We start from the raw sequence: 25,415 nt of genomic DNA on the forward strand, positions 1-25,415 counted from the left end.
CAGACCGGGACTCGTGGCTGTCGCGTTGATGCGATGGGGCAGCGCTGGTGGGACAAGACTGAATTATATATCCTGTTCTGGTAGAGTTTCTGGCAACATGGAAAATCCTGCAGAAGGAGGAAAAACGTCATTAGTTATGGTGCTAAGAGTACATGGAGGGGACTCCAGCTAATGGAGAACCTGGTCGACTCCATTGTGCCGCATACAGGTGATCTACACCAGCAGCTTATTTTGCTACCCCTGCTCCTGCACATTTGTGACTTTAAATAATTACACCTCATCTAATTGTGTCTTTCTGGATAGCTAGTCTGATGATATGTTAATTTGTGGCATATCTTGCTGCCTTCGCTGAGCTTTTTGTGCTGAGGACGTCCCCTCATTTTTATCTTCTGATGCTCAGTCTCCAAGGAACCCTGCTCTTGCCTGAATAACATGCTAACCTTGGACTCCAGATGCTCGGTTTTTTTACACCAAGATCCCAAATTATCTCTGCTGAAAGCTGATATTGTCTTAAGTCCACTGAGTCCAATATAAATGACACTCTGGCCTTGGAAACACAAGGCTGCTGGCAAATTCAGTCTCAAGCTTCTCCTCTTCCCCATTTGTGAACAGAAGGCCAGAAATGCTCCAGCACCTTCTCCAGCCACCCCCATCAGCTGCCTTGGACTTTGAGGCATCACAAAGTGGGGAAAAAAAGCTCTCCAGACCTTCACAGCAGCCCAGCTGTGAAATGCCCCAGCTGGAACCAGTTTGTACTGGTTTTGCAAAACTTTTGAGAGACTTAGAAACTGGTGGTCCAAAGCTTGCCCCTTGGTAATGAGACTCATGCAATCAGCAGTCTTTGAGGACATGCCCAACTAAGCAGGAACAAACACATCGTGGTGGATAATATGAAATCTGGAGAGAACTTTTAAAGGATATTAAAATATTTAATAATGACAAAAAGTTGCTCAAAAAAAGTGCCAGTGGAATAGCTCCCAATCCTACCATTGAAGGGCTGTTTGGTAAGAAAGGTCAAATAGCAAACTGCTGAGGACACACATACTTAGCCAAAAATCATGTTATCTTTCAGGACGGTGTCTCTGATTTGCTCAGGTCAAACAGTCATCTATGTTTTTGTCTGCCTTCCTTAGATGTGAACATTTTAGGAAGCTAAAGCTATGACAAGTATTCAAAACACATCAATGAGCCTCCAAACTGTCTCAAACCTGATTTCAGAGAAGGCATCAGAAATTATTCTTCTTTTCTTTGCCTTATGGCATTTTAATCCTTTGCTTGACTTGTGTCATATTTTTAAAACTGTCCCTGCAACCAGAAGGGCTGGAAACTTCACTTTAAAAGAAGGGGGAAATTTCACCTAATGTGGTTTCCAAACAGACTTTCATGATCTCTGAACAAAAGCTGAGAGCTCCAAAATCAATAAGCTGGAGCTCAGAAGGGGGGAAAAAAAAGCGTTTCTTCAGTTGTGATCGGGGTTAAGCATGGTGGGTATGGCTTTGCCAGGTGCTCTGTGTGCCACTGTCTTTGTTGGCACGTAGATATTCACTGCCTAGACAGGTTTCTTTCTGAAGTGCTGTTACATCAGGCAGGAATTTCTCAATTATTTGCTCTTCTCTAGCCTGAGATTTAAGGAACTGCTCAGTAAGTCATTCTGGACTTCAGATAAGCTCTTTGATTTCACCTTAGGCAACTTGAGCAGATGTTGTGACAGCTACGTAGGTCCATGGTGAGCAATGACAGTCATACAGGTATGTCCAGCTATTTTTGTAGCCCTTTTGTAGCTCTTTCCCAGCATTATGAGCCAATTCTCACCTTCCTTCCCCTCAAATATGCCCCAGTGATGAGACACTAGTTTTGGCCTCATATGCTTTAGATGAGATGTAAGGAAGAAGTTCTTCTCTGTGAGGGTGCTGAGGCACTGGCACAGGTTGCCCAGAGAGGCTGTGGCTGCCCCATCCCTGGCAGTGTTCAAGGCCAGGTTGGATGGGGCTTTGAGCAACCTGGTCTGGTGGAAGGTGTCCCTGCCCATGGCAGGGGGGTTGGAACTACATGATCTTTAGAGGTCCCTTCCAACCCAAACCATTCTATGATGTAAATCACATGCAGCCCCCTTCTTGCATTCAGCATAAATACAAACCAATGTCCCTCGCAAGCTTCCCAGGTCCGGAGCTGCGCTGTCGTCTCACACAAGCCCCCAGATATATTCAGCAAATAAGGGCAAGCCACACCTTTGTTTTGTAATGATTTTGTCCAACGCAAAGGGACACAAATGTGCCATTTTCTGTCTTTTGTCTTGTACCACTGTGTATGTGGGGACTAGTGGTTTCAGAGATAGTGTCATACAAACCCGTATATCATATAGGCATAATCAAATACTCTCTCTGTGCACAGCAAAACAAGTATGGCCAGAAATATGGGTAAGCAGAGCTGTAGCAAGCTGGGACAACCCAAGAATGCAACAGCTCTGCCAATCTCGTCTTGAAAAACCTTAACCCCAGCTGTCAACGAGGCTTCGCAGTTCTTTCCGAGCCTGGAAGTGTAAAATGACCTTCTGTGAGTCCTGCCCTGTGCATTTCTTCCCAATGTGACCATCGCCCTTGAGGAAGTGCTTTGCCAGAGGTGAAGTACTCGTCCACCTGCAAAGGTAGAGCCTGAAAAAGCTCATTGGTGGGAGGAGAGATCTATGTTGGGGAAGGGGGAGGAACGGTCTGCTGATGGAAGACTTGGTGGTAAAATTATTGGTTTTCTCTGTTTCTCACAGGCAGGAGCAGCTGACAAATCCATCCCGGCTGTGCTTTTTGTGTGGCATTACAAAATTAGAAAGTTGTTTGTCAATGAACATGAAACTGCTGAAGAATAGAAACTGAAATACCATAAATAGCGCTGGGCTCTTTGAAGCCACAAAGAGGATTTTCTTTGTTCGTACGTCATCACGAGGCAGCTGGCATACTTTGAGCAGGACTCCCAGATTTGCTTGTGCTGTTAACTTGGAACGAAGAGGAAATAGTGATGGGCTGTGAGCGGGGACCAAGAGAGATCCAAGTCCTTCAGTGCACCTGGTCTTCTAAGGAGACACGTGGTAGGGTAAAGAACAGGTCTGCAAGTACAATTTGGAAGGGGCAAGTTATTTGAGCCCCCTCAAGAGTATTATGTGTCTGTGTTGTCTCAGGAGGGATAAAGAAATCCCAGTTCATTCTTTTGGGAGGTCTCCAATGTCCTTGTCACCATTGCCAGTGGGTTTTGCATTGGGGATGGTGGCAGCTGACGCACCAGGGCACCCACCTGTAGGTTGCCCACCCCTCCTGAAAACAGCATTTTAGTGCCCTATTTGAGCCGTTTGGCTCAAAATGCAGCTGAGGAAGCAGCAGGCGCTGATGGGGTTAGGGCTGAGCCCGGCTGAAACCCCTCTGTGGTTATACCCAACGCCAGGAAGGGCAAATGACGGGCAACTTCGGTTGGACACAGCTCCCCAGAGGTGTCACCTAACAAAAGATGGTTGAACGGCGCCCAAACACACACGAGACAACTATAGAAGCCCGTTATGTTTTATCTGGTGCGAGTGCACACCTTTGGGGAATCAAGACCCCATCCTACATCCCTGTCTGCTTTCTGGATGGATGATGCCTCAGCTTGAAATGCCGAGGTGCTTTCTCTCCCCCGGCTGTGCCCGGCTTCACGCAGCCCCTGCTCAGCTCTTGGTGTTGGAAACGAGGATGGTCATTAAAACCCACCGACCTTCCAAAGAGCCCCAAACTAAACCCTAACAATATTTTTAATAAAGGGTAAGATGCTGGCTGTGAAGGCTTTTGTCTTGTGTATTGCATGCCGGATAATGGCGCAAGAGATGCTTGTAAATGGGAACTTTATTAAACTTTATTAAAGGACTCACAGGAGGGAGGGCTGTGCCTTTCAGCCTCGTCATGGGAGAACCGCTGCAATAAAACTCAGTTTTTAAACTAGGCTATGGAAAGCAGGTTTAAACGCTGTCAGTGTTTTTGTTATATGGGTATGCACGGAAACATTTTCTTAACTAATGAACACATGGTGAAGTCGTTAATTGGCTTTAGGTGCCTGCGAGCCTCTGTGTGTTGCACTGTTTAATTGCTTGCTCAGTTTTTAGTCTATGAACGGTGCAGGAATAAATGCCCCGTGGAGCCGAGCTTGAGGACGGACAACCACAGCGCAAGAGGGTTAGGCGCAGTTTCTCCAAGGAACAGTAGCCAAGATCTGGGGGGGCAAATCCTGCCAAAAATCATCAGCTGAAGTAAGTAACTCAAGAAGGAGCCAGGCAGGTTTCCAGAGCTGCAGGGTATGAGGTAAAGCCATTAACAGGATTTTTTGGTTTTAAGATAATGAGCGATTGGTTAGCGCTTGGGATTTCCTGGACTCACGGGGCTTAGGAAATGTTGGAGACACGGACGTGGATGGCTCGGCCGGGGGAAACGGGCAGAGGGGCTGCTCTGTGCCCACCACCAGCCCCAGCGCCCACCCAATTCCCCGCAGGAGGAGGTGCCTGGCGGGGGGGGGGTCCGCACCGTCGTGGTGCTCCCCCAGCCAAGGGAAGGGTGAGCAACCCCGTTTGGCCTGGCCCCCCGTCTGCTCGGCAGCGTGGGGCAGGAGCTGGTGGTCTGCACCCAGAGGAGGATGGGGTTAGCTCCAAGGCAGGCGGTCTTTGGGGTATTTTTGTTCTATTCCCTATTCTTCCAGTTATTTGGACAAAGGAGCTTGTTCTTTTCGGGGACAAAACTCACAAAACCCAGCCAGTGACCACGAGAGCACGACGGGGCATCTGCTTGCCAATTGTAACTTCTGGGGTTTTAATGCCAAACTCTGTCCTTGCATTTGGAGGCGCTGGAGAGGAATTTTTCGTTTTAAGGGATTTCCAACAGGGTTGTGCTAAAAAGATGGGGAACGCATAGAAATGAATCGGCCACTGACTGTGGGGGGGGGGTCTAAGTCTGGGTAGACCCAGAGACAGGCTAGTGTGTGCTGGCACCCTGCTGAATAGCCAACAGGACCATGGGTGATGGATTAGTCATCTTATTGAGCTTCTTATTTGTCTGCGCCCTTAGGTTCCTCCTGCTTTTCTGCACGATGTGGGCTGGGGCTGATCCTCTTGGGTCTGACCCAGAGAGCTGCCATCCTGCCGCCCTTCTGTGCCTGGTGGTCCCTGAGTGATGGGAGCCAACACATTCGCCATGCCCACCAGGAGAGGGAAGATATCCCCTCAAAAATCCTCTGATTGCTCTCTCCTTGTTCTTGTTTTTAATATGCATGAGGTACACATAGCATAAATTAAAACAGAGCCTGTCAGCCTAAATGAAGAGAGTCATCTTCAGATGGGCATGCAAGATGGAGCTAGACTGTTCCCAAAGCACTTTTTGTTACAATTAGGTTGTGCCCAAACTGGCACTAAGTAGCATTGCATCTGGCTGTGCAAGGGTTAATGCAATCGTAGGATGTCTCTTTGCTTTAAGTTTTCTCCATAAGCAAATAATTATTGCAAAGCTCTTGGCATGCTTTATGGTAATCACAAGAGATCAAATAAATAGTAATAAAACAACTAGCTTTCCAGAAAAATAAGGTTAAACCGCACTACCAGCTGTGTCTTCACAAACACCACAGCATCTGAACTGAAAATAAAAAATGTTCAAACCTCAGCTATGTGTAATGGAAATAATAGTTAATTTTATGCCTATGGATAAATTTTCTTCTGTCTTTGCCTCCCTAAAGAGCTTGCTTCATCTTGGTGCCTTTCAGTGTTAACCAAGGCTCCACAACTGATGCAAAGATATCGGGAGTTTCAATTACTAGAAAGGGATATTAAAAATACCTAAATATTTGTATGCACTAGTCCTTGTTAAGTTAAAACTGTCTTAATCATGGGTTTGTTGCAAGAATCTTAATTCTTATCTCGACCTAATGTAATCTTGTACCCTAACACTTTCATGGTCTCTGAGAAAGCCTTGGCTTGTGTCATTTTTCCCCACCCTTTCCTATATGAGGCATGCCTGCCTTATGGGGGCTTGGGAGTGTACTGGTATATCCTCCCCGGTGTGGACAAGGCTGGCTAATTAGCATCCGCAAGAAAATATCCCAAACAACAAGGTTATACCCAATGAATTCTCCCCACTTGCAGTGATCCTACTCAAGCAGGAGATAAGAAACGGTACATGACGCGAGCTATACCCTAAAGCAGTGGAGGACAACATTAGTGGCTACCCGGTCTGCGTTTCCCACATTCACGCACGTGCTTTTCCTAGAAGAAATCATCCAGAGAAACAACGTCCCTTTTGTTAAGAGCAGCCGGTTGAGCGAAATAATGCTGCTTTCAGACTCCTCCACGACAACAGAAAAAGCCTCGTGACCTTTCGGGCTGCTGCCTGCCATCGTCTCTAAGTTAGGCTGGGCTTTGCAGGCTGTGAGGTGACAGCCAGGATGCCCCAGGCCCTCCGAAGAGGTGCGTTTTTAGGTTTCTGGAGTACAGGCTAAGCAGGTTTCAGCCGAGAGCGCGGGGAGATGCTGCCCCGCAAAGCCCTGACCTCGAAGGGTGAGGACGGCCGGGGAAGGGCTGCGGGGTGGGATGAGGAGATGCCGAGTCTAGAGTCCGACACCTGCCCAGAGCCACTCTCCATGGCACTCGAGAAGCTCAAATAGAGATGGAAAAGAGCTCTTCTAGGGTCTCTTCTGTCTTAGGCTGCGCCTGGGCACACTTATTCTTGGCCACTTGCTTTTTTTTTGTTTGCCTCAGCTTGGCTTTGGATTGTTTCCCACCTCTTTCTAGCCAGTCCTCTAGCATCTATTTCTGCTCTCATTTATTTTAGCAAAATGATTTCTCCTTGCCTGCTTTCCCTCTTCATCATTTTTGGTGGTGGAGGGAAGGATCTTTTGACTTTCCGTTTTTTTTGGAGAACAGCTGCTTCCTTTTTTTTTTCACCCTGCAAATCACATTACTGAGGCACATTAACGAGGGTGCACAGCAGTGCTAGAGAAGTAGGAAGCTTCTAAAAACCACCCGCTGACTACAATTTCTGTAACGGATTTTATCACAGGTGTGCTCTGTGGAGTATGCAAATAACATCTCAAAAGGCTCACATGAGAGTTCGTTATAAGAGTTATGCTATTGGATTAGTGACACAAAATACTAGTTTTAAATGCTATCTTGGCCTTTGGCGGCATCTAGCTCTTCTCTGAACAATTTATCTATTCGTTTGCACATGTATAAAAATTCACAGTTGATCAATTAAAAAGCAGAGGAGAAAGGACACTCTATGTTTTTATTGCATGATAAGACTTATTAATGAGTTCAGAGCTATAATATCACATGCTAAAAACCCACATGTAAAAGAATTTATACTTCTTGGCATCCAATGCACAAGCAGCATTAATGCTGGCCCACGTTTGGGTGTGCATGCTGCAGCTCAGGGCTTGGCTCCTTAGTGTTGTGGCATGGGGTTTGTGCTGTGTTAATCCAGATCTTATGTATTTTAAGATCTTCTGCTTCCAACCTGTCCTGCCTGCAAAAGACCAGACCCTGTAGAGACTCCTTGGTCTGCTGGGACTGTTTGCAGCAGAAAGAGGAGTGATTTGGGGTGGGGGTGATATGAGATTTTTTTTCTGAGCTGGCACTAGAGGAGAGCTTTGAGTTCTTAAATGCACCATAACAAAGAGGGAAACCTCCTGTTGCATGAGCATGGAGACCTTCTTGAGTGAAACGGCAGAATAAGGTGAATTTAAAATGGCAGAATAAGGGAGAATAAGGTGAATTCTTAAAAAAATTCTCTCAGTGGCGCTTGCAGTGACTGCCCCCACCTCACTGCCCGTGCCTGTTCAGTGCTCAGCTACGACCTTTGCAGCGAAGTTGTGAAATCTCAGCGAACTGGCATTCCTCCCTGTCACAAGCTGCCTTAGCAGGAGTGGGAAACGATCTCCGTCCTCTTCAGCTGAGAAGGTAGATAACACCAGAAGAGAAGTCGGTGATGCCACGGGGAGCAGCTCCGGTGCTGCAGCCCCACGTGCACTGGGTCAGCACGGTCCCCAGCGACCATGAACTGCGAGGCAGGGGCTATCTTTGCTCCTCCTAATACGTTTGCTGCCCTCAGATGTTAAGCTTGCAGCTAGTTTGGCGCGCCTCCCCACTACGGGCACGCGTGCCAGTCTTTGGCTGTGTCGTGGTTTAACCCCAGTCAGTAACTAAGCACCACGCAGCCGCTCACTCGCTCCTCCCCTGGTGGGATGGGGAGGAGAATCGGAAAGAAGTAAAACTCATGGGTTGAGATAAGAGCAGTTTAATAATTGAATAAAAAATAAAATATAATAATGATAATAATTGTAATTGTAATGAAAAGGAAGGTAACAAAACAAGAGTGAAATATAACCCAAGAAAGACAAGTGATGCACAATGCAACTGCTCACCGCTCACCGACCGATGCCCAGTTAGTTCCCGAGCAGCGATCCCCCCCAGCCCCACTCCCCCCAGTTTATATACTGGGCATGACATCACATGGTATGGAATATCTCTTTGGCCAGTTTGGGTCACTGCCCTGGCTGTGTCCCCTCCCAATTTCTTGTGCCCCTCCAGCCTTCTTGCTGGCTGGGCATCAGAAGCTGAAAAATCCTTGACTTGGTCTAAACACTACTCAGCAACAACTGAAAACATCGGTGTGTTATCAACATTCTTCTCATACTGAACTCAAAACACAGCACTGTACCAGCTACCAGGAAGAAAATTAACTCTATCCCAGCCGAAACCAGGACAGGCTGCCTGCATGCTCAGCCCTTGTACTGTTAAGCCTGTGCTTAAACATAAAACCAGTCCTTAAGCCAGGGTCTTACAGCAAATATATTGATGAATGGAAGGTCTTGTTTTATCTCTTGCATCTGGCTTGCTCTTTTGGAAGCGTGCCACATCAAAAGTGGGTCATGTCAGAAAATTGAGGGAGTGAGGAGGACTACGGCAGCTGTATCTCTAGTATGATTTTGCTCATTTTGGGCACGTTATGTGACCTTGTTAAATGGATGCAGTGAGGTACTTGGTCATTTCCCCTCAATGCGACAGCAGAGAAAGAGGACAGGGAGTTTCAGTTCCCTGTTCACCCTCTGTACGGTGAGGAATGCCAAGGGGGTTGGGGACAGCAGGGAGTGGGAGTGACCGGCAGAGCAGTTTTGAGTAAAAGTCAGATGGAAAAAAAAAAAAAAAAAAAAAAAAATCATTTTGGTGCATCAAATTTCTGCCGCGCTTTCTGCTGCTGAATGCAGAGCTCGCAGGCTTTTCATTAAAATGGACTTCGGGCTTTCCCACGAGCACAAAGCAGCGAATTAGGCTGGCGGAGCCCCAGGAGGACACAAACCCCCAGCTGGGAAGAAGGAAGGGGCAGGAGAGGAGCAGCTGGTGGGGTCACCGCCTCGGGTGGAGGTGCGAGCTGCACGGGCCAGCGGAGATGCCCCGATGTCCTCGCCCCTGCTAAATCTGTCCCTGCACTACCCTCCCCTGCACCGCCCCAGCAGGAGGAGGAGATGAGGCGATGCTAAGGTTGCTCCTTCGCTACCACCAAATATTTTGGGGATGGGGACAGCTTGTGCAGCGCGATGATAACGGGGAGGCACGTTTCTTGCTTCAACGCTTCTCTGTAAATCACGGCAGGGGAGCATCCCTGTCCCTACGCAAATGCATTGCTTTAAAAAAAAAAACCAACACCTGAATTTATTTGTAATTGTCAATTTGGAAACCACAGTAGGCGACCTTACAGATGCTGAACCAATCCAAGCTGAAATGCAGGTGTTTGTTGGTACGGATGGTAGGGAGCATGATTTAGTTATGACGACAGAAAAAAATACCTGGAACACCATTCCTCATATCACCGTCCTGTATAACACATTTTCCTAACCAAGTAATGCTATTTTTGGACTTTTTCCAAACCACCGTCTGCATGTAATATTGTCATCTTACTCAGAGAGCCTGGCCGGAGAAGTTCACATAAAACACTTATTTAATGATTTGACCTGAAATGGCTGTTGCTAAGAATGGATTTTGTATCAAGTCCTGGTATAAAAAAGGACTTTTTTTCATATTTGTGAGATGTATTTAGTTTATAGGTGCTCCGTGACTGTTTCCACCGGCAGTAGGAGGTTCCAGGGACTTTAACATTTTGGCTTGTGCTAGAAGGAACTAAAACTTGTACGCATTTAAAAAGGAGAAAAAGCTCATAAAAATTAGTATTCAGGGAACACACACGGTTTAGCCCAGTCCCCACGCCACTGTTTGTCTGATGATGTTTACAAGCCTCAATTCATCCTCAACACATGCCTGGGGTGGGGAAGGAGTTTATTTTCTGCCTGTTACTGGTAAGGATGGTTAAGCACAGAGTCGAAGGGCCGAAGCCAATGGGACCATACTGGCGGTGCTGGCTTCAGCAGCAGAGATCTGCCTGCCCCGCGTCAGGATGGTTCTGCCTCGCACGGTCCCCGCGGCGGGTTTTGGCCACGACGCGGCACCATCTCACTCCTGCTCTGTGAGCTGAACGTGGCCCCTCAGCTGAGCCTCTCCTGGCCTTGGGATGTGGTTTTTATTGTGGGTAGTTTTATTGCTGTGGCTGTGCCTGGTAGGTCTTCCCATCCCTGCTCCTTCATCTGCCTCTCTCCTGACCATTCTTGCGTTGGTGTTCAAGACAAGCCAGTTCAGGAAGCTGAGCAGGTTGAAAAATGAGGAATTTGTCCTTTTTTCCCCTTCCTGCTCTCTTCCCTTACGGTTGTTTTGGAGCTGGGGGAGCTCTGGTGCCAGATTACACCCAGCTGTAAGGATCTGCAGCCTCGGGCAACCATGGGCAGGGTCTGGTTTCCAGCCCTACCTGCCTTTGCACAGCTCAGCCTGTCCAAAGCAAAACTGTATGTGATGGCTGGGGAACCCAGGGTCAGAATCTGAGGGTTTATTTTTTACATTACCAGTATACCTACTGCGATTAGTTTTTTTCTTGAATAGGATCATGCTACAGGTGTAGCGTGGAGGGGACAGAATTTTTCTGCACGCAGTCGTGCCAGATGTTCAGACTAATGATGCTGTGAGTAATGATAAGGGTATCTGGTTTTTTAAAGTAGATTTTCATATGCTTACTTATCCTGTCAAAAGTTGGAGAACAGAGAGTCATGAAAAAGAAGTTATTCAAATTTTATAATGCTGTCTTCATCTTTGAAAAAAACCCACCATCACCTTCATCCTGAAGGATGTTGAATGTCTTCCTCAAATCTTCCCACATACACTCATTTCCCAGAAAATGCAGGTGATTTTAAAACATTTTATTCAGTGACGATGCTCTTCACATTGTCACAACAATCTCAAAAGCAAAAGCACTTCTGAGTTAGGCAATTTGTTACCTGTTTATTTTGATGACACCACGAACTCTACGGAGTTTTAACCTGTTTGAAGACTGAACAATACAAATAACCTTTCAATGCTTGTAATATCAGAGAGTAATTTTTAGTTTTCCTCTTTCTCAGGATTGCTGGTGCTGAATAGATACTGTGCATCACACTGCAGCGATGTGCATACTGAGAAATAAACCACTGATAGAGACATATACATGCAGTAATTTTGCAAAAGGACTTTCTAAAATAGCCTGCTGATGAATCAGTGCATGACTGGTGACAAACACAGACCTTTTCTGGTTTTAAGGATTAAAACGTCTAGTGTAAAGCCTGTCTCCTAGAAGATGAAATCCTTCAGCTGAACGGTTGGCTTTGCAAGCGTAGTTTTTTCTAGGGGAATTTGTTCACTACAAACTGTTGTAAACAATCGTACATTCTTGAGTTAGAGAGCACCAACATTCCCAGCAAAGAGCATGGTCACATCAAGCAGCTACACCAAGAATTGTCTTGGAAAAAATATCCCTAACGGCACAGTCCCATATGGCGTGGGAGGCATTTTAATTCAACAGATACGGGAGGGTCTTGACTTCACTGGACTATTCCAAAATGCTCAAATGCTTTGGGCGTCAACATCTATCATTCACTAACTGTAACAGCCAGAGCACCAATCCGGGGTTGAAGACTGTAAATTACCGTCTGTGATGTTCAGGGACTGTTGGACACGTCGTACGCTGGACAAAACGTCGTCCACGCGTAACGGACCATGTAAGATGCTTCCATGTGTTGAGTGCTGTTACTATACAGCGTACACAGGGGCCGAGAGGGAGAAACGTTAACCTTCCTTTTCTGAAAGGTTCCTTGTCGGGACAGGAGAGCGTGTTTGCTCTCCCCAGATGCTGGCAGAAAGAATAGTAAATGATAAAATGCAAGTTGGGGTTTTTTTTTGTTTGTTTGTTTTTTTAAAGATGGGGCCAAAATAGACATGTTTGCCCCAGAAGCAGAATTATCTAGGAGCTAAACAACAGCTTCCATTATCTTTACAGCAGGCAAACTGAAGAGCTTTACCTATTTTCACTAAAAAGGTAGCATTTAAAGAACTAAACAAACCCTGAACCTTTTCTGATCTAGAGGTTCTGTACAACAATTATATTTTCAAATCAGCGTTCCGGATTCAATACGTGATTAGGAATAGTATTTTTATTTCTCAATAAATATCTTGTACATTTTCATTTTTATAGGAATGTCATTTATGAACAAACATGATAATGTGCAATAGCCAACACAGCACAATTGCTTGTTTTTTTAATGAATTGTCAAAATTATTTTAATACTTGTTTTGTAATAATAAAAAAATAAATAAATTTAACTGTATAGTTAAAGAAAACCTCTGGTATTCTTGCATCTCTTACCTGTACTCTCAACTAGGCATCGGGGTTCTTTTTTTGATGTGATTTTGCACATATAATACAGTATCTAAATCTCCCGTTGCATGCTTGTTTCCTCGAATATTACATCAGTATATTTGATCAGCAATGAGCATCTTTAGTCTTAATTTTATCGGGCTAATGGATAAGCCCTAGCATGACATTCGCAATCACGTTTGACACCTCGTGTCGGTAAAGGAAAGACGTGAAAAGAAAAAAAAGACTGCTGGAGTCAAAGATCACGAGTCCCTCCTAACCCTCCTTGCACTTCGCGCTAACCCATCACTTTTACACGTTGCTGTGCGAAGCTGCTTACGTCCCTCAACGTTGAACGTGCTTTGCTCTGACTGAAGTCACATCTGCCTGGGCTCTCTGTACTTTTTTTTTTTGTACCTCAGTTAAATAATAATCCTAAATGACTGCGTACTGTTACTAACTGGCTAGTGAGTATGAACACATTACATATATAAACAGAAGTAGACCAAAATCTGCATTATAAGGGGTAGTTAAACTCACTACTGCTGATGTGACTAATGCTATTAAAGCACCAGCGATAGGTCAGGACCCACTCCAACGGGCAGCTCCATTCATTCGCCAAAACAGCGCCTTTTCATAAAAACCGATGAGTGCGAAAGTGCCTTAATAAACTGTGAGAAGAGATGAAAAATACCTTAACACGCTTTCAGGGGGAATGAGTGACACGCAGCGCTGGTGCCTGCATTGCAATGAGAGCAGTCACTGCTGCTGCTGTTAGTTACACAAAGCCACATCACTCTTAAGCATTTTACTAATTAAAAATAAATGCAAATTAAGAAGCTCTGCAAGTCCCAGGGACATGAAAGAAGAGTGTTGGCTGAATTTCTGAGCAGTGAAATAACACTGCCAGTCCTTGCAAGACAGGGAAAAGCACAGCTGCTGCTTTGATTTCCCTGGGGTAGCGATGGGCATTAAAGCAGGTGAGAGATGCACAGCCTGGGGAAAATTTTGCCCTGAATTTTTACAATTTAGAGAGATGCTCTCGGGTCAAATATGCTCTGCAATGAAGCGTTGTTAAAAGTAAAACCCCCAATGCCTCCTTCTGAACTGAAAAAAAAAAACCACCAAAAAAACTTTCATTCATTTTTTCTCCCTTTCTCTCAAAATCTACCGCGAACTGCTTCCCCCCTCTCCCAGCCGCCCTCCTGGCCGGGCCTGGCCCTGGACGTATCCTGTGGGCCCGTGAAACGTGAACTGAAACACAACAGACGTCGCCTGAAACAAAGAATAAAACCAAACACTAGAGAAAGGTAACTTTAAATAGCATGACATGAAATACAGTTTACAGGGACACTCAAACAAAAGGTTTAAAATTGGATTTACCTTAGAGTTTCCCTTAAGTAACACTATTTTTTTTTTTACGATAAAGGTAACAGTATTACACTGCATGTCAATCTGAGGTGAGAAAGTTTATCCACTTGAGTAAGCTAGAAAGTGTACAGTATATTTGCTAATTAACTGTAATAAAATGCTTCTTTTTTGAAGGACTGGTGGCAATAAAAGCAGAGGTGCTGAAGGAATTTCCACGTAAAAACACATTTACTAACAGACTTACTAATATGCCAATTCTTTATTGCATTTAGTATCTTATCATGTGTTTACAGGACCAAGTTATTTATATTTTGAAGCGTACTTCCCCTTAGTAGCCGTGTCTGTGTGTATGTGCGTGAACATGCATTTGTCCCAGCCAGGGATAACCTTCTCAACCTTCTCCTCCCAATTCAAACAGGAATTGAATCTTCAACCTCTTTGTTTTCACATATATAGTTCTCATAACAATACTAACAAGCCTTTGAAAAATGTCTTCCGTCCTCTCTTGCCATGAAGAGTTTCAAAGCTGGCCAGGCTTCGAAACACATCCTAAATATGGGACATTTTTGATGCTCTGGTAAAGATTTGTGCTGCAGGACTGACAGAGTAGAGAATGACCACTGGAAACCGGACCCTTTAAAACACTGATGGTTGTATTTAACGAGATCCAGTTAATTTGCCTCCTCCCCTCCAAATATACTGCTCACAGTGCGGTTTGAGCAACTGCGGGATTAAGAGAAATATTAGAAGTGAAGTACTGCAATTCCTCCTTCAGATTTTTAGAAGTACTCTCCCTTGACTTTTTTCGATTCAGTTACCCTCAAATTAATATCAGCAGAGTATCAGTAATGATGCATACACCCCCCACCCCAGCTTAATTAAATCATACATTCAATTCATCAAGTATTCCAGTGTTCCTGATGCACTACAAGATATCTATTCTTCAGTACATAAAGAGGAATTATCGCCTCATGGGACAAGCTAAACACCAGCTGACTGAATTATAAAATAAGCCTTTATAACTATCCTGGATATTAAATATACCCCAACACAGATACCTTGCTAAAATAAAAATAGATTTTTTTCCTCTTCTTTTATAAAAAAGAACTTATTTTCTCACGCCTAGATCTCTCCTCCAGTTTCATCTTCAAAAGACCCAAGCAAAACAGATCACGAAGGAGCTCTAGCAAAGCGTTAGTAACTTTTTTGTCTCCCAACCGAAAAGGCACCTCCACGTACTGAGCCCATCCCAGGGATTCTGGGCAACAGGGCAGCGGGACAGCATCATCGGTCATGCGAAGGAGACAAGGCAGTAGTTCCCTCTTTGGAAACGCTGGCTGTTGGGTCCTTAAGACCGTTTTGACCCTTTCCCCTTACTTTTCAGAGGCAGAACTGAACGAATCTATTTTTGTTTTGTTTTCCTTCTTAACAGCCACTTTCTCTAGATCTGACAACTCTGAGCACCGTGCCTGATCAGATAACGAATGTTTACACGCGACGGTCAGCGTTTCCAAACCGCTCCATTGTTCCCAGCATCCAGCGGTGAAGCCCCGATGCCCATCAGGACAAGAAAGCAACAGCAGAGGAAGGAAGGGTTTCCTGCCTGACAAGAGCAGTCCTGTTTAAATCAGAGATGGAGTTAACTACCCATTCAAACATATGCACACAAAACACTGAAACAGACTGCCTGGCTCTGCCTTGCATAATATTACCGAATCCCAGCGAACCGTGTTTAATAAAACAGGGTGAGATGATACTGTAGTGCTGGCAACATGGCAGGCAGAGGAATGATCACAAGCTGTCCTTTATTTATTTCTCCCTGCAGAAAAACAGTCGCTCTGTTGCCATTCTGCGATTTACCTCCGCTCCGCTGCAATTCTTTGAACGCGCTGAGTCGGTTGAGAGATTTTGGGTGAAATTTTACAGCCCGGCTGTCGTGCAGATTTGGGTCGCTTTGCCGATTAGAGAACAGTATGTATTTTATTAATAACTGTGTTTATCCTCAGCTTTAGGATTTGTATCTCCAGCAGGAGTGGGTTTCTTCTTTGAATTGACGCACCGTGACATCAGTGATGCTTAGGCACTTGACAACATGGTAGATGTGAAGATCTGCTGCAAAATCTGGGGGATCTCTTTGGTATCCATGGCAATAAAGGATCGACCCGCTGGTAGTGTCCTCTGCAGCCTAAGGAGCAGAACGAGGGACAAGACACAATTACCATTTCAAATTATGTTCCCAGGGGTCCTTAAGATGGGAAAGCAGCAGTGGGAAGAAACGCTGAGAGCACCTAAGTCACAGGGGTGCTTTCAGCAAGACAATCAAGAGTTCCTGGAGATTTCTATTCACGTCCTCTTTCTGACGTGCAAGAACTCCATTTTGATCAAGGTACCAGTGACCCCACGAGGTATTACCACAACTGGTTTGCCGAGGGCAGCTAGAGATTTACTCTGGAAATGAAGATATTTACTTCCTTTAAATGGATTACCATGAACCCACAGCTCTTTCAGTTCAACACCTCCAGTGATTCTAAATGTGTTCTCTGTACTTCCTCTTTCAGATGGCAGCAGATTAGCTGGAAAGATATTTTTCTGCCAATATTAGCCTGACACATTTTTATTCACAGCTTAACCTCCTTAAAAAAGGTAAACAAGATGCACGTTACAACCCCCATCTCCCTCATGTCCAGTCAGCAGGCTTGGAATTTATTTTTTCACTGCTTTTTAAAGGAGTTTATGCTCCACACCGTTTCTCCAATGCTAAGTTTAGTCTCACTTTGAAAGTGAGTTTTTCAAAAAGCTGCAACAGAGAATTCCCTTCTCCTTCCCCCACAGCAGTTACAGGAAGGCTTTGTCTAATTCTGCACTTCCACGTACATAGAAATGCGTTTCAGTGACAGCATTGTGTGTGTTTTCCATACCCAGTGAACTAGGCAATTATAAGATCTCTGCTTACACAGCAGGATATGGTCAATGCTTTTTTTAATTTTTTTTTTTTTTTTTTTTTATTCCTAGCAGAAGTAAAAGGACTTTCTGTAATTATAATCTTTCAGAATGGATTCTCTTTTCATGCATAACGCAGCTCTGATGTACAGACCTGCAGACATGACTAATGGTGGCTGTGCTGTATATTTCAACCCTTTTCTGACTAAAACCACGTACGGGGGGTCAGTTCCCTTTGGGCCTTCTCACGTTCTGCTCTAGTTGAAAGCTTGAACAGAAGGAGAAAAGGCACTGTTGATATTTGTGGCTACACCAGCTTTTTGCTGCATGTACTGGTCCTCAGTGGATGTGGAACCGAGGGACACCTGGGACGGAATTTCCTTCTTTTCCCCTGTGCCCAAACAATTTAAAGTGAAATTATGTAGTAGCACTAAAAATAGGCGTATCGGCTCAGACTCTCCAAAGAATTGGTGTCTGTAACACAAGGGGAGTATCCGAGTCAAATTTTCGGCAGTTTTGAAGACCATTAAACTCCAGCTTCTCTTGCTTTAATCTCTTTTCTTAGGCCCACACACATTCAAACCGCACACTGGGCAATGGCAAAGGCACCCTGTGTCCATCACGACTACGCAGCGATATTCCATAGGGGGACAGCGCACATCCTCCCGTGGGAGGACGGCTTCAGGTGCTCCCTTCGGATGCGCAGAGTGCTCTGAACTAGCTGGCTGTAAGGGATGTCTGCAAGGACCCGCGAACCAGTGTCCTCCCTGGCACAAGTCAGAAGCTACCGCTCCTCATCAGTAGATTAAAAAAAAAATAGAAAGAATGATGGATGAAAAATGGGACATGAGCTGGCAACGTGCGCTGCAGCCCAGAAAGCCGACCGTGTCCTGGGCTGCATCCCAAGCAGCGTGGGCAGCAGGTCGAGGGAGGGGATTCTGCCCCTCTGCTCCGATCGGATGAGAGCCCACCTGCGGTCCTGCGTCCAGCTCTGGGGTCCTCAGCACGGGGCAGACATGGACCTGTTGGAGCAGGTCCGGAGGGAGGACATGAAAACCATCAGGGGGCTGGAGCACCTCTTCTATGAAGACAGGCTGAGAGAGCTGGGGTTGTCCAGCCTGGAGAAGAGAAGGTCCTGAGGAGACCTTATAGCAGCCTTCCAGTATCTAAAGGGGGTTTATAAGAGGATGGAGAGAGACTTTTTCCCAGGGTCCATAGTGACAGGACAAGGGGTAATGGTTTTAAACTGGAAGAGGGTAGGTTTAGGTTGGACATAAGGAAGAAATGTTTTACGATGAGGGTGGTGAGGCACTGGAACTGGTTGCCCAGAGAAGCTGTGGCTGCCCCATCCCTGGCAGTGTTCAAGGCCAGGTTGGATGGGGCTTTGAGCAACCTGGGCTAGTGGAAGGTGTCCCTGCCCATGGCAGGGGGGTTGCAACTAGATGATCTTTAGAGGTCCCTTCCAACCCAAACCATTCTATGATTTTATGATACTACGATCAAAACCTTAGTGTAGAACACCAGCATGGGCAACTATGCCTAACTTCACTGCAAAAAAAGCATAGTTTAGATTTATGGTGAATGGAAACAAAGAGAATTATATTAGGCATAAAACAAATATACTTACCTATCTGCCTGGTCTCCTAAGGATCCTATAAATATGGCAAAAGCATTGACTTGAGCATTGGTGGTCAAGACCTGGGCAAACCTGGATGGCTGAATACCATATCGCTCGAGATTTGCATCACTCAAGACGATAACAAAATACTCGTCAGCCTCTTCCTTGGCGATTTCACGAATGGCATGCTCTGTCCCTTCCAAGGTATGGTCTCCACTCATGCAGAACTGAGCATGGGCATGCATAACCTGTGTGCACAGCATTACCAAGTGGAAATATGTCAGATGACTTTAGGAATAAACATTCATTTCAGCTGGCAGAGGAAGGAGTCAATATTCAGTTATGCTGTATTAGAGGATGTCTCCATATTAGAGATGTGGACAGTGCTCCAGATACTACAGAAGATGCAGCTTTTTGTACATAATACGCTGTATTTTAAGACAGACAACACTTCTTAAAAACACAGTGGGTCAAACAATCAGAACCAACACATGGATGTAATTAGACTGGGGCTTAGGGAAGGTAAAATACTTTTGATCAGCTGCAGTTTGAGTAGCTACGTTCCTGTGTATTTAAGGAAGAAAACAGGTCTTAGTTTCCTAATGCTGTGACCAGCTCCTGCCTGTTTATAATTTGCGCTAGAATTCCAAACCCTAGTAGTGTCACAGTTATTATCAAATATCTGACTCCTGACAGTGGCAGCAAGGTTTAAAAATGTTGAAACATTTTGTTTGAGCTTTTATGAAACAAATACACTGTTTTCATCGATGAAGCTGTTTCCTATGCAGAAGGCAAGGAATTTTAGATGTTAGAAAATCCAGTTCTCCTAATGCAAGTAGCTGCCGATCTTTTAAAAATACTTTTTGAAGGAAGCTCAAATACACAGTTCTAACCTATCAAGCTGCCAACCAGGTAAATCCCAAACTATACTCAAAAATTCTTCAACCTATTACAGTAAAATCTTGGTGAATACACTCACTTTGCAATTGTGTTTCAACACGTTTTCAATCTAGCATTGGCACATTTTCCCACTGCTACCGTGACACACAACTTCTTGAAGGTACCAGGCTAAATCACTGACCTGGGATCCCTCTACAGTTTAAATTAGTCACTTACGCACTAATAATATCACCACATGACTTAGGTAGAGCTATCTATATCACTGTATAATGCTTGGAACCTCCTATATCCTTTGACAGGTAGTCAAAATGACACATTTATGACACAGCAGTCCAGAAAAACGCATATGTAGCTTCTACTATTTTGGCATATTTGTTTTCTGCCATGTTCTCTGAAAGGTCCTGTTTCAATTTTATGCAAATACACAGAATCTGCTTTCTTGTCTTTCTTTTATTTTACTCTCCTTATGTTCTGCATTCTGTCACCCACCTACAATTTTACCTTTGCAGTCATAAAATCCTTAATTACCCAGCATCACTTATCAGTAGGATTTACCTTAAGAATCTCTAATCTTTGCTTATTGTTCTTGGGAACTTTGTCACTCCCAACCAAGGTGATGTCGAAGCCATCTCCTGAATGTCCAACAATATCGTACTGCAAGAAAGAAACTTCATCAGTCATCTGTTAGTCACAAATGGCCCTTGGGTCACGATGACACGAGACAGATCAAAGGCAATTTGCTTTCAACAAGAAAACCAAAATAGTGTTCCCTGCTTCTGTTCATGAGCTGCTTAAGGGAACTACTTGCAATTTCTCACCGACATGAAAACATGGGAAAGAAGTGCTAAATAATGAAATTAAAGAACAGTTACTTATTTCCATGGTCTGTTTTTCACATCATCCCACCAACTGCGGAGCGGTGATGCGTAAGATCAAGACCTTGCCCTCTCACATTGTCCGTGTATTTTTTTAAAGTAGCAATTTTCATCCTCTTGAGTCTGCCAAACAAGAAGTGCATTGTTTGAGAGTAGCTCCCATGTTTGATGGATCTTTTTTGTGACCTCATTCTGCTCTGAAAAAAAAAAGTATTACAAGCCTTCTTTTTTGAAAATCAGCACTCCTTATTCTTGTGCATAACAGATCAAAGTCATTGCTGAAAGTATGCAGAGAAGTGCATTCCAAGAGTCTCTGTACATTTTCAAAGGAGATGGTGTGCACATCATTCTCCTGTGAACGATGCTGCAAAAAGGACATGCAGAGCTGTAACAGTTCAAGTATCTTGTTGAACAAATAATGTAATATTGGGAAGGCCTTTGTTTTATGTGAGAGTTCTATTGTCGTTACATGAAAACCAAGACAAGCTGAGTTATGGCGAGGTCCTGCCCTGCCCTTTCTGTTGTGGATGTGGCAGTCACCCCAGGGACAATTCATGAGCAGGACAAAAGTGGATTTAAGAGCTGGCTACACCAAGTAATAGAGCACAGTGCATGGATCCTGAGCCCAGAGAGACCTGAGCTGGCAGTTCCGCAGCATGAACAGGACCGTATTTCCCCGTGACTAGCTGGCACAGACCTGTCTTCAGTTGACAGAGAGCCCTTGTGCGGTATTTTGCCTTTCTGTTATTTTTTATTCAAGTACTGCCTACAGGTCCCCGCCGGGTTCACCATCCCTAATTCCCACATAATCATTTGGTAAAAGGCAGGTCTGTTCCTCAGAGTTTTTCTGTCTTTTCTCTCCAATTGAAGACCATTTTATTTGGTATAAGTCGAGTCCTGGAGACTGAAGAAATGGCATTCTTTATCGACAAAGCTCTTTTTATTTGTTTCCATATCACTAATTTGCTTAGAAATGTATCGAAAGTAAAAGAAAGCTATAGCAGCTGGAACAACACTTTTAAAAGTGACACCTCCCTCTGCAAAACAGCAAACGTGCCACATACTATAGATTATTTCACCCTAGGTCAGACCATTTTATGACAGCCTCGCATAACCCAGACTTCCTTCCCCTAGGAAATCTTTATATAATCTAGTCCCCACGCAATCCCATTTCTTTCTGCTCTGTTAGCTTTTCCCATCCCTGTTCTCCTCAGGTCTTCCATTTCTAGTATTTGCTACCCAGCCTCACGTAAAGCTTCCAGTCTGACACATGCTTTCTCTTCAAAACCTATTTCTTATCACCAATAATGCTTCAGACTCTCTCTTTCCTGATGAATATTTAGCTGGTGTTTCTGTCTTCCTCAAACTGTTATCTTTCTCGAACAAAAGACATGGCAAATGAAAATACACAAATTTTGAGAATAATGTTGAGGTTACATTCAGCATACTTCCAAATTAATACAGGAACAAATCCAGAATGTAAACCACACACAAAGAGAGTGTGCATGCTTATTGTTTTAAAAATTAGAGATTATTCAAATCAGAGGAACTAAATAAAGCAGTGGTTTAATGGAGCAGAAAATACACAGCGCTAATGTGGTTCTTATGTAATGTCAGAAATGTCCACAGATCTTCAGGGTAGGCTCTTAATTATGAAACCCTGCATGTCCTTTTCTGAGCAGTTTTTATTCCGTATCACTTTTAAATCAACAACCTAATTATGTAAAGCTAAATGCCGTCATTCTCCTGTGTAAAAAGAAGGCTGATTCCTTCGTAACGAGCTCATTCGCAGCATTTCACGGACCTCTCCCACTGGGTGTCCCGGTACCAGCTCTGCCATACCGACTTCATGGGAATAGGCCAAACTCCGCTATTTGGGAATATCACATTGGTTCTCGGCACACACTAATAACAGACCAACGTTTCATCTCAAAAAGGCTGGGTTTGACCTCGGTGTGACAGTCTGCGTAAAGGGAACTGCTGTAGCTCCTCGATGAAACACCAGAGGTTGACCCTACGGTTGGGGCCCCTCCACATTCTTGCTCAAGGTGGGAACGTACAACCCGGGTACGGGCGAGGCGAGGCTGAAATGACCTGAGCAAACTATCGCAGGCACGGAAAGGTGCTCACCTGGGAACACGATGTCCTGCCTCCTCCCTCCTCGGCTAGCTGCTTCTTATTCTCCGTGTGTGCCCATGCACGCCCCCGAATATGTGTACTTATATTTAACAGATGTTATCTGCTTCCTTGTTTCTTTGCTGACAGTTTACTAGGCTATTTGTGATTAAAAGAAGCGTGGTAAGGCAGCAGGGAAGAAGTGGCTGTTTGCTTCGTCCTGGCTGCTGCATTCTGGGTCAAGTAGGGCGTCCCGAAAAGCGGGGTGAGATCCTGTCGCGCTGTGGAAGAGAAGTGCTGCGGTCACCGGCCCTCGAGTGCTGGTCCTCAGGGTCCTCTGACCCCCCTGGAAGTCAAGTCAAGGACCAAGAGTAGTCAAACCCTAACGAGCGTGAGGTTGCTTTTGAGCACCTTAGCTCCCCAAACTGTGAGGTTGGATGAGTTGCCTAGGGATGAGCCCAGGGAAGGAGGGAGGGGATGGGAACGTAGCGGCACTGACTTGGATTGACTTAAGTCAATATAGGACTGCAGCCTGGGAGACCCTCCTTGGAAGGGAAGGATGGGAGCAGGCTCACAGCCAAGCTTTAGAGGTGATGGAAGGGAGATGTTTGCCCAGGGGAACGTGTGGAGTCTGCTGCGATTTGGGAACACAGAGTTTGGGACAGGACTAAAACTGGAGAGAAGCAGCCCGCTCTGCAAGGGCAAAGACAGAGTGTTTAAGTCTCTCACCCAGTTTGTCTTTCAGTAAATTATTACCTCTTCCTGATTTGTGTTCCAGTAAAATGAACTCTTAGTGATTTGATGTTGTCTTGGTGCGCTCATTTTAAAGAAAAGATGCAGACAGCTCCACAGCCCTGGATAACCGGGAACCCCAACACATGCAGGCACATGTCTGCTTTATCAAAACCAGTTTCATTCCTTCGCCGTAGCTAAAGATGAGCACAGAAAAAGGGCCTCTGAGAAGCAAGGGTTCGATGCATTTTTCTCATAAATTCCCTAGGAGAATTTATGTGGCTGGAGTTACAAGTGAGAGAAGAGCTGTGATACGACCTTACTCAGAACTGACTTTTGTTTTGTTTTACAAAACAGATTGCAAGAATAGGCTCTCAGGACAAATCCAGCAGCAAAATACATGTTTGCTATAGCGCAGGCTTAATTGAATTAATATGTTATTGTGATACACAGTGGCTCGTTTTCCAATAGCCTCAGGTACACCGAGAAAAGAACTGCTCTATTCAGAGCCGTGAGTACACAATATGTAAACACGTCTCTCGAAATAGCATCATTTTGTTGGTTTCTTTCCTTACAGGTTAAAACAATCCCTACTGCACTGTCACATTCTGCACTGAATGGATGGTTGCCACTGCCTAAAATGGGTAAAATGGAAGACTTTGTCTTCTGCAGCTGCCATGGCAAAAGGTTTAATTTCTGAAGGCATTTAAAAAGCTGAAAGAAGACGCATGCTGAATGTAAAAGGCAGTGTGAATTAGACAGGCCTCTGCCTGAGGGCTAGATCTTTATAAATTCATCTCGTCTTTGGACAACACTGAACATTCTTTTTTTCTGAATTTATTTCAAACCTTTTGTTTATTATTTAAAAGAAACTATTCTGCTAAGCGTGTGGAACATTTCTTCTTTTCCTGAATTAACACTGCTGCCTCCACAGCAAATTTACAAACAGGGAATACGGAAACGGGCATATAAAATCTGCACTATCCCTTTAATATAGCTATAAATAACAATTCAGGCTTTTCCTAACAGTTACATAACGTGGCATTTATTGAGCCACTTACAATATTTTAAAGGGTTCATAAATTGCTGTTGGATAATTTACTGGACATGTCTCCTAAATCTGCCATCATGTGTGCAAATGATGGTAATTAGTGATGATATAAAACCATATGGTTTGTGTGACAGACATAATACTACCGCAGATAAAACAAAGGACAAACTGCCCTTCTGCACATTTTCAGATAATTGGCACCTAAAATGAGATGTACAAAAGATGTAAGAACTTTAATCCTGCAAAACAGCTTGCTTGTTATAACTTATACGTATAAGTGACGCATCCACATATTTAAAGGGGCCAAGGGGCATTTGAAGGAACCTATTTAACCTCCATTATTAGGATAAGCCTGAGAATGTGGCTTCTGTTATCTCAGTCACTCCCACTCTGTTCTTTAATAAAGCACTTCAGAGGAAGCGTGGATGAGATGACATTGGAGGAGGGCTTTGAAACATGGCTGTTAATTTAAATGGATTTCCCGACTGCGGGCTGAGCCTCCCATTTGCCCCTTGACAAGGAATGATTCACTGCCTGCACTTATGGGAAATGGAAGCAGGCGGGTTGTCCTGCGCAAGCATAAAAAGCTGACAAATACCTGCTGGCACTTGTCTGACTTCTTATGAAGGATAACTTCGTTACCTGCTCGGTATAGTCACATACCCAATACTTTGCTCTTCTGTATAAGGCGGCAGGGAGAAAGTATTCTCTACCTTCATTCAGTGCTCTAAACACCAATCAGACAATCAACGTCAGTGATACCAAGGGGTACCACCCATGGGGAAAGCTCAGCTGGTAGGATAAAACAACCAAGGAAAAGCCCATCTGATTAATTCACCACCTTTTTTAGCAGAGAACTAACCAAGCACCAGCAGAAAAGTGATCTTGAGCAAAGGCCAAGAATTGGTTTCCAAAGTTTGCACTGCAGTTAGATAGCAGAAAGGAACTTTACTGTGTAAATCCCCTTTGACTGCTTTGTTCAACAAGCCTGATGATTCCCCAGGTTCCACACATGTTGTACAAGAAACCCCTCAAAATTGCAGCACATGTTA

The 25,415-nt window shown here is 44.5% G+C and overlaps 1 protein-coding gene across 2 annotated transcripts in view; it reads right to left on the reverse strand.

Annotated features, from left to right (window-relative positions):
• Positions 1 to 14,062: 14,062 nt before the first annotated feature.
• VWA8 (von Willebrand factor A domain containing 8) overlaps positions 14,063 to 25,415 on the reverse strand; it is a 194,439-nt gene continuing 183,086 nt past the window's right edge. For both annotated transcript variants that reach the window (XM_030036351.2, XM_030036352.2), the window contains exons 43-45: positions 20,146 to 20,244; positions 18,700 to 18,938; positions 14,063 to 16,317 (exon numbers count right to left, since the gene is read on the reverse strand). In XM_030036351.2, coding sequence (XP_029892211.1) covers positions 16,209 to 16,317; positions 18,700 to 18,938; positions 20,146 to 20,244 — 447 coding nt within the window. In that variant the 3' untranslated portion in view covers positions 14,063 to 16,208. The remainder of the gene's footprint in view (positions 16,318 to 18,699; positions 18,939 to 20,145; positions 20,245 to 25,415) is intronic.

This window comes from Aquila chrysaetos, chromosome 14 (genome assembly GCF_900496995.4).
Source record: "Aquila chrysaetos chrysaetos chromosome 14, bAquChr1.4, whole genome shotgun sequence".
Lineage (NCBI taxonomy): Eukaryota > Metazoa > Chordata > Aves > Accipitriformes > Accipitridae > Aquila > Aquila chrysaetos.